The sequence below is a fragment of the Myxine glutinosa genome, chromosome 1, assembly GCF_964187855.1.
Source record: "Myxine glutinosa chromosome 1, kmMyxGlut1.1, whole genome shotgun sequence".
NCBI lineage: Eukaryota > Metazoa > Chordata > Myxini > Myxiniformes > Myxinidae > Myxine > Myxine glutinosa.
This window is the reverse complement of record NC_136261.1, coordinates 163,472,487-163,488,066: the sequence shown is the minus strand read 5'-3', so window position 1 is coordinate 163,488,066 and position 15,580 is coordinate 163,472,487. Positions and strand designations below refer to the sequence as shown.

At 41.5% G+C, this 15,580-nt stretch overlaps 1 protein-coding gene across 1 annotated transcript; it reads left to right on the top strand.

Annotated features, from left to right (window-relative positions):
• The first annotated feature begins 3,404 nt into the window (after window positions 1-3,404).
• Window positions 3,405-8,536, top strand: LOC144890620 (uncharacterized). The gene is made up of 6 exons (XM_078771223.1): window positions 3,405-4,725; window positions 4,881-5,441; window positions 5,607-5,626; window positions 5,774-5,983; window positions 6,067-6,146; window positions 8,431-8,536. Exons 1-6 carry the CDS (start codon window positions 4,065-4,067, stop codon window positions 8,534-8,536), a joined length of 1,638 nt encoding a protein of 545 aa, XP_078627349.1. The 5' UTR covers window positions 3,405-4,064.
• The last annotated feature ends 7,044 nt before the right edge of the window (window positions 8,537-15,580 follow it).

Sequence of the window (15,580 nt, the reverse complement as noted above, 5' to 3'; positions counted from 1 at the left end):
TAAGAGAGGATTGACTGTGACATCTTCATTTTTAAGCTTATATTCCATATGTTTTTCTTCATCGTCGTTTCTAATTCCGCTTCCACACTTCCTCTTTCTTTGTCATCGACTTTGAGAAAGCCAGTTCCATTCCAACTCGTTTGGTTCAGTTTTTTTCCTTCCAAACACATCTGGAAAAAATTCAAGTAAGTCATTATTTTCCTGTCTCCATCCTCAAAAAATGTTCTGTAAACTATGAATTCGTGAATATCACCTGCAAGGACCGAAAGGGAATAGTTCTGTAAGGTGAGGAGAAGTGGCCACATGCGGATTTGTGTGTCGTTGATGCATTCACACGTATGCCAACCTGTCGTGAAAACAAAATACTGACACCTGCATAACATTGTCAACCACAGTGTAACAAAACACGATGACAGTACGTTTTGGAAATATCAACCATTCTCAAGAAATGTTTAACAAGCTGCCAAACACGATTCCCTCCTTATTACTTGTTCTCAATATGTACAATCATACCTTTGTTTCATCCTTGTCCAATCGCAGCTGGCATTCTGCTCCAAAGTTAATATCAAGTCCGAGTGGTTTGTCAAAAAATATCTCGGCTTTAATACTGGAGAATGATGGTGCTTTTATCTGTGAAAACAAAAGAATGTCAGGCATGGAAATAATGGTCGATCTCAAGGCTCATCATTTAGTTTCACAAATGATTAAAAACGAGCAGGAGTGCCCGGCGTTGCCCAGTGATGTAGTAATCCTGTTGGCATTTTGAAGAAATCAATTTGTTTTTTTTCTATTTTTTGTAGGTGCCAAAAACACTACACCCAATAAGGAAATGTATATTTAATATATTACACACACACACACACACACACACACACACACACACACACACACACACACACACACACACACACACACACACACACACACACACTAATCGGGGATAATTTAATACTACCTTTCACATAGCTACAAAAGCTCAGGAACTATAAGTATAAAGCGATTTTTCAAAAATCCCCCAAAAACCGAACTTTTTAAAAATAACAATAGTAAGAAAAGTTTTTTGCCTAAAAAACACTCCTCGGGAATCACTGATGAACCTCTTAAAGTTTAATGAAGATCCGTTCAGCCCTGAGAAAGATGGCGACATAAAGACACGCAAAGACACAGACACGCACACACACAAACACACAGACAGACAAATCTTATCGTATAAATGAAAAACAAACACGCACTTAAGGACCAGTGCAATATGAAGCAAAAGTATTTTTAAGCTGAAAAAAGTAATTATTTTCTTCCTTATAAACGCGATCAGTATAAGGGACATCATGAGGGGCGACACGTTTTAGCTACCGCTCCATCTCATCTCTGGAGAGGTCTCGGTAAGGTTACAAAGGTCAAATTGACTAACCCCGAAGGAATTATGTACCGTGTCCCCAAAGGTGCAAAAGTGATCACTCAAATCACAAGGATTAGGCGAGCGATGATAGAAAATGTACTTTACATGAGCTCAACAGCTTCAATGGACATGAGAGGCAACCGTTTACAAAGAATAAACTAATTGTTCCATGATTGCATATATATTTACAACAATGTTCATATAAACACAAATGGCATCGTTATGTGTGCTTACACAGATCAACAAAAGTCATCTATGTAATAAGGAACTTCATCAGAAAATGATTTCACTTTTCTCTGGGTGTCTGCACAGATAAATATAAAGGTAAACAATGAAGACTGAAAGGGGCAAGTGCACACCAAAGTTAACGTTGAGGGTTCCCTTCAAATATTAACTACTATCCACACCTGGACCAAGTTGATCAACTGCAGCTTCAATTCCAATGTGTAAACTGAATTTTTTGTTTTGTTTTGTTTTTTGTTTTTTTGTATACAAGATCGAGGCTCGTGTGAGAGCTAACATTAATCACAAAAAGACAAACCGACACATAAAACATAAGATAAAGGGAACGGGAGACAAGATTGGGAGAGAGAGGGAAGCACACAAGTACAACAGCAGAGAACAGGGACAACGAAAGATCTGTGGGAGGGAGAGGGCTTGGGGAGAGGAGGCACGGGAAGGGGGGGGGGGGGTGGTGGTTGAGGTGTAAAACACTTGGACACTGCTAGGACTTCCAGGAAAGAAGTCGGAATTTCAAAAAAGTGGATCTGGGGTGAATTAACGGGGGTAGAAAAGATCAAGGTTTTGCATGGGGGGAGATAAGAGATGGTGGTGAACAGCTGTTTTATAGACCTGGAGGGAGGAGTGGGATTGAATAGAGTGAGGGAATTTGTTCCAGAGAAATGTTCCAGATTGATGGAAGAGAATGGAGAAGCACGTCTAACATTTGATTTGTATCTGTATTAACATTATCAGTCTGCTCGACGCCCGCCAACCGTCCACAACAAAAAACCAGTGACCTTCATCACATTTTACCACCGTGCCATTGACAGCAGTACCTGTATGTGGCGAAACAACATGACAACTACTAGTGAGGTACCTTATTAACAAAAATGCCAAGGACCGTTACACTGTGGACAAAAGCACAATTTTTTCACCAAAGCTTTGCCCATGTATAAGGATCAAAAAGAGGGTAAGCTCCAAAAAATCTGATGACAGGAAGTGTATTTAATGACGTCACAATAGACTAACAAGATATTAGCGCAAATTAATGTATAACATAAGGTTGTGAAGTACTGTGCCGAGATTTTGAGTCATTAATCTAATATTTCAAGAAACAGGTAATTGATATATAAGCCTTTTTAAGCTCACTATGTTGCAGTGATGTCATTACTCAAATGTGTAAACAAAAAAAAAAAAAAAAAAAAAATGAAAATAAAACATAAGAATTAGGGGATAAATGCAAGGGTGCCCGGTCTCAAATGTGATTTAAGACCATGTTCAAACAATACATTCCCTGGAATATACGTGATCTTAGTCTAGCTATTCAAATTTAGAAATGCAAGAAACCAATAAAAGTATTTATGAATTTTCTATCAAATTACAGCATTGGAACGTGTAATATTGGTTTGGATATTGTACTTTTTATGCTTATATGGACTATTTCCTTTCAATTTCAGGTCATCATGGATTGGAGTGCTTGCATAATCTGCAAGAAAACTACACCGGAAAAACTATCTTGTCCACAGAAAGGATTTAAACGTAATGCCAGAGGCGACAGATGGCAACTGATACGCTGCATTCCTGGGAAATGTTGAGGAGTTAAGAAAAATAAATGCACTGCCAGTTGATGTAGAATATGTAACAGAAGGAACAGTAGAAACTTTTGTGAAGAATAATGCCTCATGGCATCGTTCTTGCCATCAGAAATTCAACAATTCCAAACTCAACAGACAAGTAATGAGGGAAAAAACATGAAGCCGAAGCTCTTGAGATGCGACGGTCAAAGCGGCAGTCAGTATTTGATGCCAAGTGTGTGTGCATCCTCTGTGAAAAAACAGGCGAACAAAAATTACACAACTTCCAAACATTTGGCGCTGATCAGTCCCTCAGAAAGATGGCAACTGATATGCAGGATGACCAACCAAGTCTCTACCACTATTTCAAGAGAAGGCAGACTTACCAGCCATGATCAAGCACGCCATGAACATATTGAAGTCCATCACAGAGTTCCTCAACCCTGACCAGATTCCATCCAGTACTCACTTGTGACTGTCCAATTTTTGCAAACTGCAAGTATATTCAATGGACCTGGCCTGCAACTCACGGTGAAAATGAATTCCTGATCATGTTTGGCGGGTTCCATTTGGAGAAGGCCTTGTGGAATGCACTGGGAGATTTCCTAGATCAGAGTGGCTGGACTGTAGCTCTAACTGATTCAGGTGTAGCAACATCTGGTACAGCTAACTCTTTCATCAATGCCGCTCATGTGACATGGACACGACATGCCCACCAAGTGACTGCCTTAGCTCTATCACGGTTACAACAATAAGCATATGAGCAAGCTGCTGTGTCCAGTGAGACATTTGAGGCCTGGAGACTGGCTATGGCAAAGAAGAGTCCGACTTTCCAGTACTGGGACATAGTGCTGTGAACAGAGACCTTGATCATGATATTCATTCGTGTGCACAGAGAGAAAGACTTTCTTCTCTATGTTGAGTCTCTTCAAAGTCTCATGTTTCTATTTTTTGCACTGGACCACTACAACTACTGCTGTTGGGTTTCCGTCCACCTCCGAGACATGCAATCCTTGCCAGCCACTCTAACAAAGGACTTCCAGAAGCACTGGGTTGTGAACAAAACACAAAAGAGGTTTTCCGCGCTTCCCATCGATCAAGTCCACGAACAAGAGAATGCCAAAGTAAAAGGCAAGGGTGGAGACCTTAACGGACAAGGAGAACCATTGGCACGATTTGACTGTAAGATCTTTGATGGTGCCGCTCTGGTCCATGGATTGCCTACGTCCTCTGCGTCTACATTTGATGACTGTGCCAGAACAATTTTTCAGCCCTTTCTTCACCGTGAACTGCAAGGAGTGAAGAGACTGGATTTGGTGTGGGACAGGTATCTGCACAGCAGCATCAAGGAGTCCACTCGACAAAAGCGTGGCTGTGGTGTGCGCAGGAAGGTAGCACCTAAGACCAGAATGCCAACCAAATGGAAAGACTTCCTCCGAGACAGCACTAACAAAGAGGAGCTATTCTCATTCCTTTCGCAGATAGTGATTACAGAAGAGTGTCCTCATGACAAGGAGCTGTATGTCACCTCAGGTACTAATCATTTTCTAATCTATTCTCTGTTTAATTTGTTCATTATGATTGTGGTACTTATAATTCTAATAATTATTCATTTTAAGAAATAATAGACAAACAGATGATTTAAAATAATATAATAACTCAATACTTTACTCGTGTATAATTCGCAGGTACATCAGTGATTTCCAGAGGCGATTGTGAGCCCATGATGGACTGCACACATGAAGAAGCGGATACCCGAATCATTGTTCATCTTCATCATGCAGTGGACAGAGAAGCAGAGAAGATTCTGATCCGAACAGCAGACACAGATGTTGTAGTCCTTCTCGTCGGTCAGCTTCCAGCTTTGCTCCATGATCATCCCGACATTGATGTGTGGGTGGCTTTTGGTATGGGCAGGAATTTCTGCCATTACAATATCAACACTATCTGTCAGAATCTTGGAGAAGACAAATCCCGAGCCCTACCCCTTTTCCATGCGTTCACAGGATGTGACACTAATTCTTGCTTCCTTGATAAAGGGAAAATAAGTGCTTGGAAGGTCTGGAAATCTCATCCCGATGTGACAGGTGCATTCCTTCACATTGTAGAAAATCCATTTCAACCGGTCGACGTCTCATCAGCACACATCCAGTGTCTTGAACGATTTACAGTGCTTATGTATGACGTGACAAGCAATCTTGTCTCTGTCAACGATGCACGCAGAGAGCTCTTCTGCAAGAAAAAGAGAAGTTTGGAGAAGATCCCCCCGACTCAGATATCTATTAGGCTTACCCTCCTCTATTCATTTTTCTATTTATAAAGAAATCGACCTTTACTTTTCATGAAGTTATACACCAGTTTTCAAAGGCAATATTCAGTAACATAACCATCCTTGAACTGTGATTCTTGGTTAGTTGTATTCATTAATTGGTATGTAGGTAATATTCTCAGAAATTTAAATGAAAACTATGAACATTCCAACTGTAACATTTTAACGAAAATAAAATGTTTGAAACTTCAACAATTTTGTACATGACTGCAACAGCAGAACTGACAAGTGAATTCATTTTTATTCACTTAGGATGCCTTGCTCCAAAATATCAAGAGGGTGGTATACCAAGGTGGCATCTGGACCACAAGTCGTCAGGCACAGCCGACGGTTCCCTCCCCGGAGGTGTGGGGATGGACAATGCAGCATGTCCACTGGGTCCCTGTTTGGATGACCATCCCGGAAGCAGCTAAAGCATGCAAAGAGCTCATCAAATGTGTTTGCAAGTCAGAAGCCGGATGTGTCAGTCGTTGCAAGTGCACGAAAGCTGGTCTACCCTGCACAGAACTTTGTAGTTGTAACTGTCAGAAATAACTTGCTTGCAGCTACAGCTCATCACCGACACTATAGCTGTCACACTTATTCCAGTTCTGTATGTTTCTATTTTGAAGAATGAATTACTTGCGTGAGGAAGGGGGAGCTGTCACTGGGTTTTTAACAAGGTAATAAAAATAATGACAGAAGAAACAACATGTAGGCCGATATGCTAATATTCTTTCGCATATCAAGGAATCACTGCTACAAAATGGGACAGAATCACGAGTATTTGTATTTTTTATTTTTTTTAAATTTTTTTTATTACTGAATCGAGGCTCGTGAAAGAGCTAACATTTATTTCACAAACAAATCAACCAGACAAACAAAATATATAAAAAGAGGGAGCAGAAGACAAGATGGGGAGAGAAGGGGAAGCACACAAACACAACATTTGAGAGCAGGGAGAAGTGTGGGAGGGAGAGGGCTTGGGGGGAGGAGGCGTGGGAAAGGGGGGGGGGGGGAGAGGTATAAAACACAAGGAGACCAAGGACTTCCAGGACAGAAGTTGGTATTTCAAAAAAGTGTAGGATTTGGGTTGAAATTAGCGGGGGTAGAAAAGATCAAGGTTTTGGATGGGGGAAGGTAAGAGATGGTGGTGAACAGCTGTTTTAAAGACCTTGAGGGTGGAGTGGGATTGAAGAGAGTGAGGGAGTTTGTTCCAGAGGCGGGAGAAAAGAGGAATGAAGGAGTGAAGGTGAGCAGAAAGTCTTGATTTTGGCAGTTTAACCATCAGAGGGTTGCAGGCAGATCTTGTGCGACCTGTAGGAATATTTGGGGGACAGAGCCCAGAGAGAGAGCTGGGGGGGGGGGCAAGGCCGGAGAGGAGTCGGTAGAAGACGGAAAGACCACCAACCTGCCTGCGGTGAGTGAGTGAAAGGCCCTTGGAGTTATCTTCATCGCGGGAGATTCCAATGATTCTGAACGCTTTGGTTTCAACAGCGTGAAGACGAGCTAGGTCTGAGGCAGGAGCACCAGACCAGAGGGGAGAGCAGTATTCCATAGAGCTGCGGATGAAAGCCTTGTATGTGGTGAGGAGCTCAGGTGTGCCAAGGAAGGACTTCGCACGACTGAGGATGCCCAGTCGGCAACTGGCTTTGGAGGCCAGATTTGAAATGTGGTTTTCCCAGGAAAGATCATTGCAGATAGTGAGACCCAAAAGCTTGAATGACAGAACTTCTTGGAGAGGATTATTCAGAAAGTGGATGGGAGGGTTGTCCAGTCAGTCTTTTCGGAGAGACATCGTAAGAGTGTGAGATTTGTCAGGATTGAAAGACATGTTCCACTTGTTTGCTCAGTCTGTGATTTTGTCCAGGTCTGCAGAGAGTGAGGAGGCTGCAAACTGCCGATCTGAGGGATGAGGAATAGAGCGACAGAGAGTAGAGTCGTCAGCAAAGAGATAGAGAGGATTTTCAAGAGAGTCAGAGAGATCATTGTTGAAGACCAGAAAAAGCACAGGGCCCAGAACACTGCCTTGGGGAACTCCAGCCTGAACAGAAAGAGGAGATGAGAGAAACCCATTCAGGGCCACACGTTGACTACGACTAGAGAGGAAGTCCGCCAGCCATGCGTGGAGATTTCCATGGATACCAAAGGAGGAGAGTTTGGTGAGCAGAGCGGGGTGCCAGACCGTATCAACGGTATACATTTGATGCAACATATATAATTTTGTGTCATTTACCCCTTTATTAAACCAGCTCACGACATAATGATGAAGTGTAACTAATAATAGCTCAGTCTAAATTACTGAAAAAAATTCTCTAGTGGTGTTTTAAATTCTGTAACTCAACGGGAAGATTATTATGAACTCTAGATATGTGGATGTTAACTAATCAAACGAATTTGTGTGCAGACGAATCTAAGTTTTTTTTTTTGCTGGATGACGTCAGAATGATGTCATAAATCTTTTAAACATTGTCTAAGAAGAAAAATGACAATTGCGGTGAATTCCTTGACCTCGGAAACATATATTTCGATGTCAAAATACACTTAATAGCCTAGTTCTAACTAATTCATTTTTTAATTATGATTGCAAAATAATTCGCTTATGACGTCATAATGACATCATAAATCTTTTAAAGATTGTCTAAAATAAAAAATGAAAAGTGCATTGAAATCCTTGACCTCGGAAACATATATTTTGATGTTAAAATGCACTTAACACCTTAGTTCTAAGTCATTGATTTTTTTTAAATATATGATTACATAATTAGCTGATGACGTCATAATGACGTCAGATATTACACTTCCCATCATCATTATTTTTTGGAGCTTACTTTTTTTCTCGAAGGTATACCATGGAGATGCTTTGGTGAAAATATTGTGCTTTTGTCCACCGTGTAACGACATTTTCACTATGGTACCCCACTATACAGGGTGAATCATTTGCACCATTTTCCTTGCACCATGTGTGAATATTCAGTCTTCACTTCAACAATGAACACACTGGAGTCTGGAGATGAGGGAGAAGCGATTCGCTAATTGTGCAATGAGAAGTATAATCTGTTTGGTGTGGTGTTTAATCTGTCTCAATTGGCATTCAATTGTCCAAAAAAACGATCTTGTCATCATTTGGAGAGGTGCTTTGGCGAGTGTTAGTATCAGAGATGAGAACATTTTGTCAGATTGTCATGAAGCTGGCCCAACAGCAAGGTCCTAACTTCATCTTCATGGATGACAACATCTGTCCACATTGTGCATATGTTGTCATTGCTGTACCACAGGGCCCACAACATCACTTACATGGATACATGTGCAAGATATCCAGACGAAATATTAATTTAACATCCTTGGGCAACTTAGGGAGAAGTATTTGTGGTCACCAAGTACATCAATGGTCGCTTGATCAACTAGGAGTGCATGATCGAAGAATGTTGCAACGTTCCACAGTGAGAACTGGATTGTCTAATTTGGTCAAGGATAAGATGTGTACGAGCTTGTATTGGGGTCAATCCTACTATAATGGAGCCAATATGGATGTCACCGAAACTACAAAATTGGCATTTAACAGTTCACAATATCTGTTGCATAGAGGCCTTGGTGGAGGCTCCAAACCAAGTTCTACCTCTGCTTCCAACTCCAATTCTGGACTCACGTGGCCACCCAATACCAGCAGACGAGCATGTACTTTAGCCTTACTCCGGTGCATGTTCTCCAGCAAGTACTCCGGCCTGAGCTTTAATAAATTGAGAAAGGTGCGGGAATGCCCCCTAGTGGTGGTAATACACATTATTTGAACATTTCTACTGATGCTGGCATGTTTATAATCATTTATTCATAAACTTGTCGATGATCAAAAACAATATAAGCCTCAAAACCTTTCTTGCTTCATTTTTTGTGAAGAGGAAATACGTTAGTATATTTTTGTAAATATGCTGGCTTTGTTCCCACTCCCATGTGCAACCTTTGGTAAATGGTTGAACTTATGTGAAATAAACTTTTTGTCACAATTACAGGGTCCTAACACTTGGCTAATCCTTGTGAATGGATAACCACAAGGTATTTTGGACCACCTGGGCTGCAGTGGACAACTCCTATGAGATAGTCAATTGGATCTCTGGGTCTGTATGGAAACCCAAGAGTGCAACACGATCCATTTTGGCAGACAGGTCATAGTAAAGTGGTCAGGCAGACAACACATTATTCTTCAAGTAATAAATAAAATTCCACAACACGAAGGTACCTCCCAACTTCCAAAAGAAACATGGTGTACATGACCGTTATTTTCATTTTCTTGACCAATGTTAATCTTTCAACTCAAACAATGAGGCCTCCACTTCATTTTACCTTTATGGGGCCTGAGACATGTACAAGTACATGTATAACATGTACGTGTGTGTGTGTGTGTGTGTGTGTGTGTGTGTGTGTGTGTGTGTGTGTGTGTGTGTGTGTGTGTAACAAAAGAACCACCTTTAGAAGCCATTTTTCCCCGCAGAGCAGGGGTTGGCCTTTTTCGGGGACCTTGGTCCCATTTTTGAAGCAATGTTTTATGGCCGGATGCCCTTCCTGCCACCAACCCTGTCAGTCGCCTCTTGCGACATGCAGGGAATTACCAGCGAGCTGGTACTCAATTTGCCGACCTCGGAGGGATGACAGGCTGAGTCAACCCCCCTGGTGGTAATTCAGCAATCAACCGGGTTTCGAACCCAGGATCCTAGGATCCCAAGCCAGCACCCTAACCGCTAAGCCAACACCAGGCTGTGTGTGTGTTAAACTATTTTTCATCCTTGTTTGTCATAAAGTCTAAACATTGCTGAGTGTGCACCTACTTGTACTTAAATGTGAACACAGTGTTACCTTGTAAGTGTGATTTAAATTCAAAAATAAAAAATGCTTCCCGCTGTTTAATGGTCCATGGTATTTTCCTGACAATCGTAATTCTCCAGTGTTTTCCAGCTTCAGATTCGCACTTCCAGAGTACTTGAACTGTTGGAAAAATGTTCATTATCAACCAAAGTACAACAATAATTCGAAAGTGTACATCACCATTTCCAGTTACTACAACCAAGTCAACATTAAGATTTGATTAGTGGTATGTGTGGGGTATCAGGAACATTCAATATGACACAGATTTAGAGCGATCCTTGTCATTATCAGCAAGGTGAAAATTAAAGTGTCTTCAAGCAGTGAATTTACCACGACAATGAGTTGCACAGTTGAGGAGCATGGATGAAGAATGCTCAATAATCAAATGTCCTAATCATAATGCAAGGAACGAGACGTGATTGCTAGACTGTAGTATTCCTAAAACAACAAAGTATGATCAGATCAGAAATGGTGAAAGTTACTTTGCAATGTTGTATAATTTCCAATGCCTGCACAGCAGAGATTTCTGCACCCTGTGATGGAGTGGCTACTTGGAAAACGGGGTTGGTTCTTAGCTACAGAAACGATCGGGAGTTGTCATGAACTTTCCGACAATGCGACAAGAGAATTGGGACGTCCAGCAATACCTTGGTGAAGGTGAATGGTGTGAAGTACCAACATTATGGTGCAGGTGCATCTTACTATAATTCACCAAATATCCGTCCGTCCGTTCGAAGGTACCGCAAAAACGGCTCAAGCGATCGCAACGATATTTTGGGTAGGTATTCCTGGGACCCCAGGGAATAAAATAGGCTATATTGTTTTTCCAATTTTTCCAAGTTTTCCAATTTTCCAGTTTTTCCAAACACGATGGAATAATATTTACCGATATGAACAGTGATGTGGCTTTTGTTGAAATTCTACAAATACTGTTTATTCTACGTACCTGGAGAGAGTAGATCGACTCCTTCCTATATAAACGTGCGGCTCCGATGTAACATGGCAGCGTGTGCAAAGCGACTGAGAAACAGGTGTAGCGGCACTTCCGTGTTACAGATTCGGCGCGCACTCTTCACACATAAACGTGCGACTGAGAAAGACGTGTAGCGGCCGCTTCCGTTTTGCAAAATTCAATCTTTTTTCAAAATGTGCACCATGTACTGTTTAGATTTTGATGATTTGCATGTGATATGTTTCAACGGATGTTTATATGAATCGTTTAAAATAAAAGCCTTCAATTTCTGATATTTTGCCTTTTCATTTGGGCTTCCCAATTGAAGCGCCGCCCATAGGGCGGGTACGTTGCTAGTAATAGTCAATTGAAGGTTGTATGTTTAAGTATGCAGAAGTCCCATTAGCTAGTCAAAGAAAATAGTTGTATTCTCATCTCTTTTTCAGCTATATATTGTGGATCACGTTGTTACCTTCGCCACCAAAGGTGGATGTAGGCTGTGTTTTCACCCCTGTCTGTCTGTGTGTTTGTCTGTGAGCAGGATATCTCCAAAAGTTATGGGCGGATTTGGACGAAACTTGGTAGGCAGGTTCGGTGTGTGACAAGAACGAATTAATTTGATTTTGGTGAAGATCCAGATCCTACAATTTTTTAGTGGTTAATTCAAGTTCATAATGTATTTGCTCCTCATGCAATTTACAGAAAGTTATGAATCTTAGTCAAAGCAGGATTATTCACATTATCCTCATTCTTCATTTCTATCACCGTCTTTCATCAATAATATGCATTTAATTCATGCAGTTCATTACTTCAGTCATTCTCTCTCGGTAAGCAATGTTCTTTGTATGGCATTTTTGAACATTCTTCAATTTAATTTCACCTCCACCCTGTGCCTAATGTTTTTTAAAGCAATAAAACCCACCTGAGATTGCATTTTTCCTTTCAGGCAGAATTTGGAATTTTGAGGTAAAAAGTGCACTTGGAAAGGTTGCTTCATTACCAGACAAATCTGTGGGAAAAAACACATCATTAGTATAATCTTCATGGAAACAAATATTTATACCGATTCTTAAGTAGAATAGACAAGGGAATCAGCCTTTGGATGAGTATTACTCAAAGATTACCCTGTAACATAATCACCATATTTCGTTTGAACGAATTCCAGAAATTTTATTTTAATGTCAGAAATATTTAGCTTAATATGAGAAATCTTTGAACAGAAATCTTTGTTTGTTTTTGTCGAATAAATATACAGGATTAGTTACATTTTGGTTTATCATAATGATAAATGCTTCAATAATCAATAAGGAGCGATATCATTAGTAGTCGATGAAGTGCTTAATCCAAGCATCGCACCTCTGGATGACAGTTGCCACACGGACAATGAAGTTGGCGATGACTCGGCGAGGAACTAGAGCTGGTATGCATCTGATTTCCTGTCTGATGTTATTTTTCAACTTCTGCATTGTGTGGGTTGTTTTGTAGATTCTGGCTTTGAGGGACCCCGAGTAGTTGGGGGAGACAGAGCTGAAGAGTAGTGAGGTCATGGGTTGTCAATCCATCAATAAATTAGTCAATCATCTGAAACATGTCATCTCAAAAACTCAAAAGCACCATTAGATGTATGCGGTGTTGCACCATCTTGCTGGAAGATGACTGAACACATAGTGATGTCTTGCTTTCTTCCTCAGTGCCAGAATTGATCTTCCCTGCAGCACGTCCACATATCTATCTGGGTTGACTGTGGATGTTTGTCTGGCATCCTTCTCAAAGAAGAAAGATTCTATTATACTACTCCATCTGATAACACACCAAACCATTTTTTGTTTCATTTTTGTTTTTTGTTTTTTTTTCTATACAAGATCGAGGCTCGTGTAAGAGCTAACATCAATGACAAAAAAAAACGGACACGCAAAACATACAATAAAGGGAGCGGGAGACAAGATGGGAGAGAGAGAGGGAAGCAACAAGTATAACAGCAGGGAACAGGGACATCGGAAGATCTGTGGGAGGGAGAGGGCTTGGAGGGAGGAGGCATGGGAAGGCGGGGGGTGGGGGAGGAGGTGGGAGAGGTAAAAAAAAAACACATGGACACTGCTAGAATTTCCAGGAAAGAAGTCGGTATTTCAAAAAAAGTGGATCTGGGGTGAATTAACGGGAGTAGAAGAGATCAAGGTTTTGGATGGGGTAAGATAAGAGATGGTGGTGAACAGCTGTTTTAAAGACCTGGAGGGAGGAGTGGGATTGAAGAGAGTGAGGGAGTTTGTTCCAGAGGCGGAAGAAAAGAGGAATGAAGGAGTAAAGGTGAGCAGAGAGTCTTGATTTTGGCAATTTCACCAGAAGAGGGTGGCAGGCAGATCTTGTGCGACCCGTAGGAATACTTGGGGGACAGAGCGCAGATAAAGCTGGGGGAGCTAGGCCGGATAGGAGTCGGTAAAAGACAGAAAGACCACCAGTGAGTGAAAGGCCCTCGGAGTTAGCTTAATCGCAGGAGATTCCAATGATTCTGAAAGCTTTGGTTTCAACAGCGTGAAGACAAGCTAGGTGTGAGGCAGGAGCACCAGCCCAGAGGGGAGAGCAGTACTCCATTGAGCTGCGGACAAAAGCCTTGTATGTGGCGAGGAGTTCAGGTGTGCCAAGGAAGGACTTCACATGACAGAGGATGCCCAGTCGGCAACTGGCTTTGGAAGCCAGCTTGGACATGTGGTTTTCCCAGGAAAGATCATGGCAGATAGTGAGACACAAAAGCTTGAGTGACAGAACTTCTTGGAGAAGATTGTTCAGAAAGTAGATGGGAGGGTTGTCCAGTCAGTCTTTTCTGAGAGACATAGTGAGAGTGTGAGATTTGTTAGGATTGAAAGACATGTTCCACTTGGTTGACCAGTCTGTGATTTTGATTTTGATTGCTTTTGATTGATTTTGATTGATTTTGATTTTGATTACTTTTCCTACAGAAACTACTTGTTCTATATGTTTGCGTGGTTAGTAATCAGCCTAAGATTGCATTTTCTGTTTGTTCACGTGGCCACTGAGCAGGAAGTGGGCCTCATCACTAAAGACGATGTCTCAAAAATTTGGATCTTGTATGATCCGCTGGGCAATAGCGGCGTAAAATTTGAACCTCTCCCTCTTATTTATTTTGGTCTGGTGCTGCAGTAACTTTATATTGTAATGGACACAGTTTCAAATCGTCATGTATGATTGTCAACGGTCATGGGAGAAGTTCCCACCAGCTCGGCAAAGTCGGCGTGTCGACTTTTTTCGGAGAAGCCTGCAAAGCTTCTCTTACAGCCTCTATCTTGTTCGGTGTTCGCACTGAAGGTTTTTGACCACTATGTCCTTTAATTTGGTATTTCACACTTTCATCATCCCAAATCTTTTCAACAACAGGTTTTATGGTTTTGTATTGTGAAATTCTTGCAAATGGATAGAAACTACACAACTACCTTTCTGAAGAGAAATGTTTGACTTTGTTGCAAAAAAATCATAAAAACTATAGATAAAAAGCGACTCTGGAGCACATTGCTCAAAATGGATTGAATCTCTCTCAATCTCTCAATCTCTCTCTCTCTCTGGACCGTCTGCCAAACGTTTCCATCTACTTGCTTCACAATAATCTCAAAGAAGTTCAGTCACAACAACTTTTGGGTCTCACTATCAGCCATGATTTTTCTTGGGGAAACCACGTTTCAAAGTTGGCCTCCAAAGCCAGCCAAGGCCAGCCGACTAGACATCCTCAGTCGTTCAAAGTTCTTCCTTGGCACACCTGAACTCCTGTCCAAATACAAGGCTTTCATCCACAGCTTGATATAGTACTACTCTCCCCTCTGGGCTGGATCCCCTGCCTTACATCTTGCTCAGCTTCACACCGTGGAAGCGAAGGCATTCAATATTATTGGAATCTCCCATTGTGGAGCTGAGTCTCTCTGAATCTGAGCTGATTGTGGAACTATCACTTCGCCATCGCAGATAGGTCGGTGGTCTCTGTCTTCTACCACCACCTTTCTGGTCTTGTACCTTCTGCTCTTTCCATGCTTGGTCCACCTAGGTTTTTTCGGGCCACACATGGTCCACCATCAACCCCCCTTCTGGTGAAACTATCTAAATCCAGGATCACTGCTCACCTCCACTCATTTGTTCCGATTTTCTCATGCCTGTGGAACAAACTTCCACATTTCTTCATTCTAACCCTTCCCTCCAGGTCTTCAAGACAGCTGTTCACCACTATCTCAAATAGTCTCCAATCCAAAACCATGATATTTTCTACC

Excerpts from the sequence above, each read along its gene's own strand:
- LOC144890620 (XM_078771223.1), top strand. The coding sequence starts at position 4,065 with ATGATATTCATTCGTGTGCACAGAGAGAAAGACTTTCTTCTCTATGTT. Across the intron at positions 4,726-4,880 it reads GGAGCTGTATGTCACCTCAG|GTACATCAGTGATTTCCAGA; the intron begins GTACTAATCATT and ends TATAATTCGCAG. Across the intron at positions 6,147-8,430 it reads TTGAAGAATGAATTACTTGC|GGTGAATCATTTGCACCATT; the intron begins GTGAGGAAGGGG and ends CCCACTATACAG.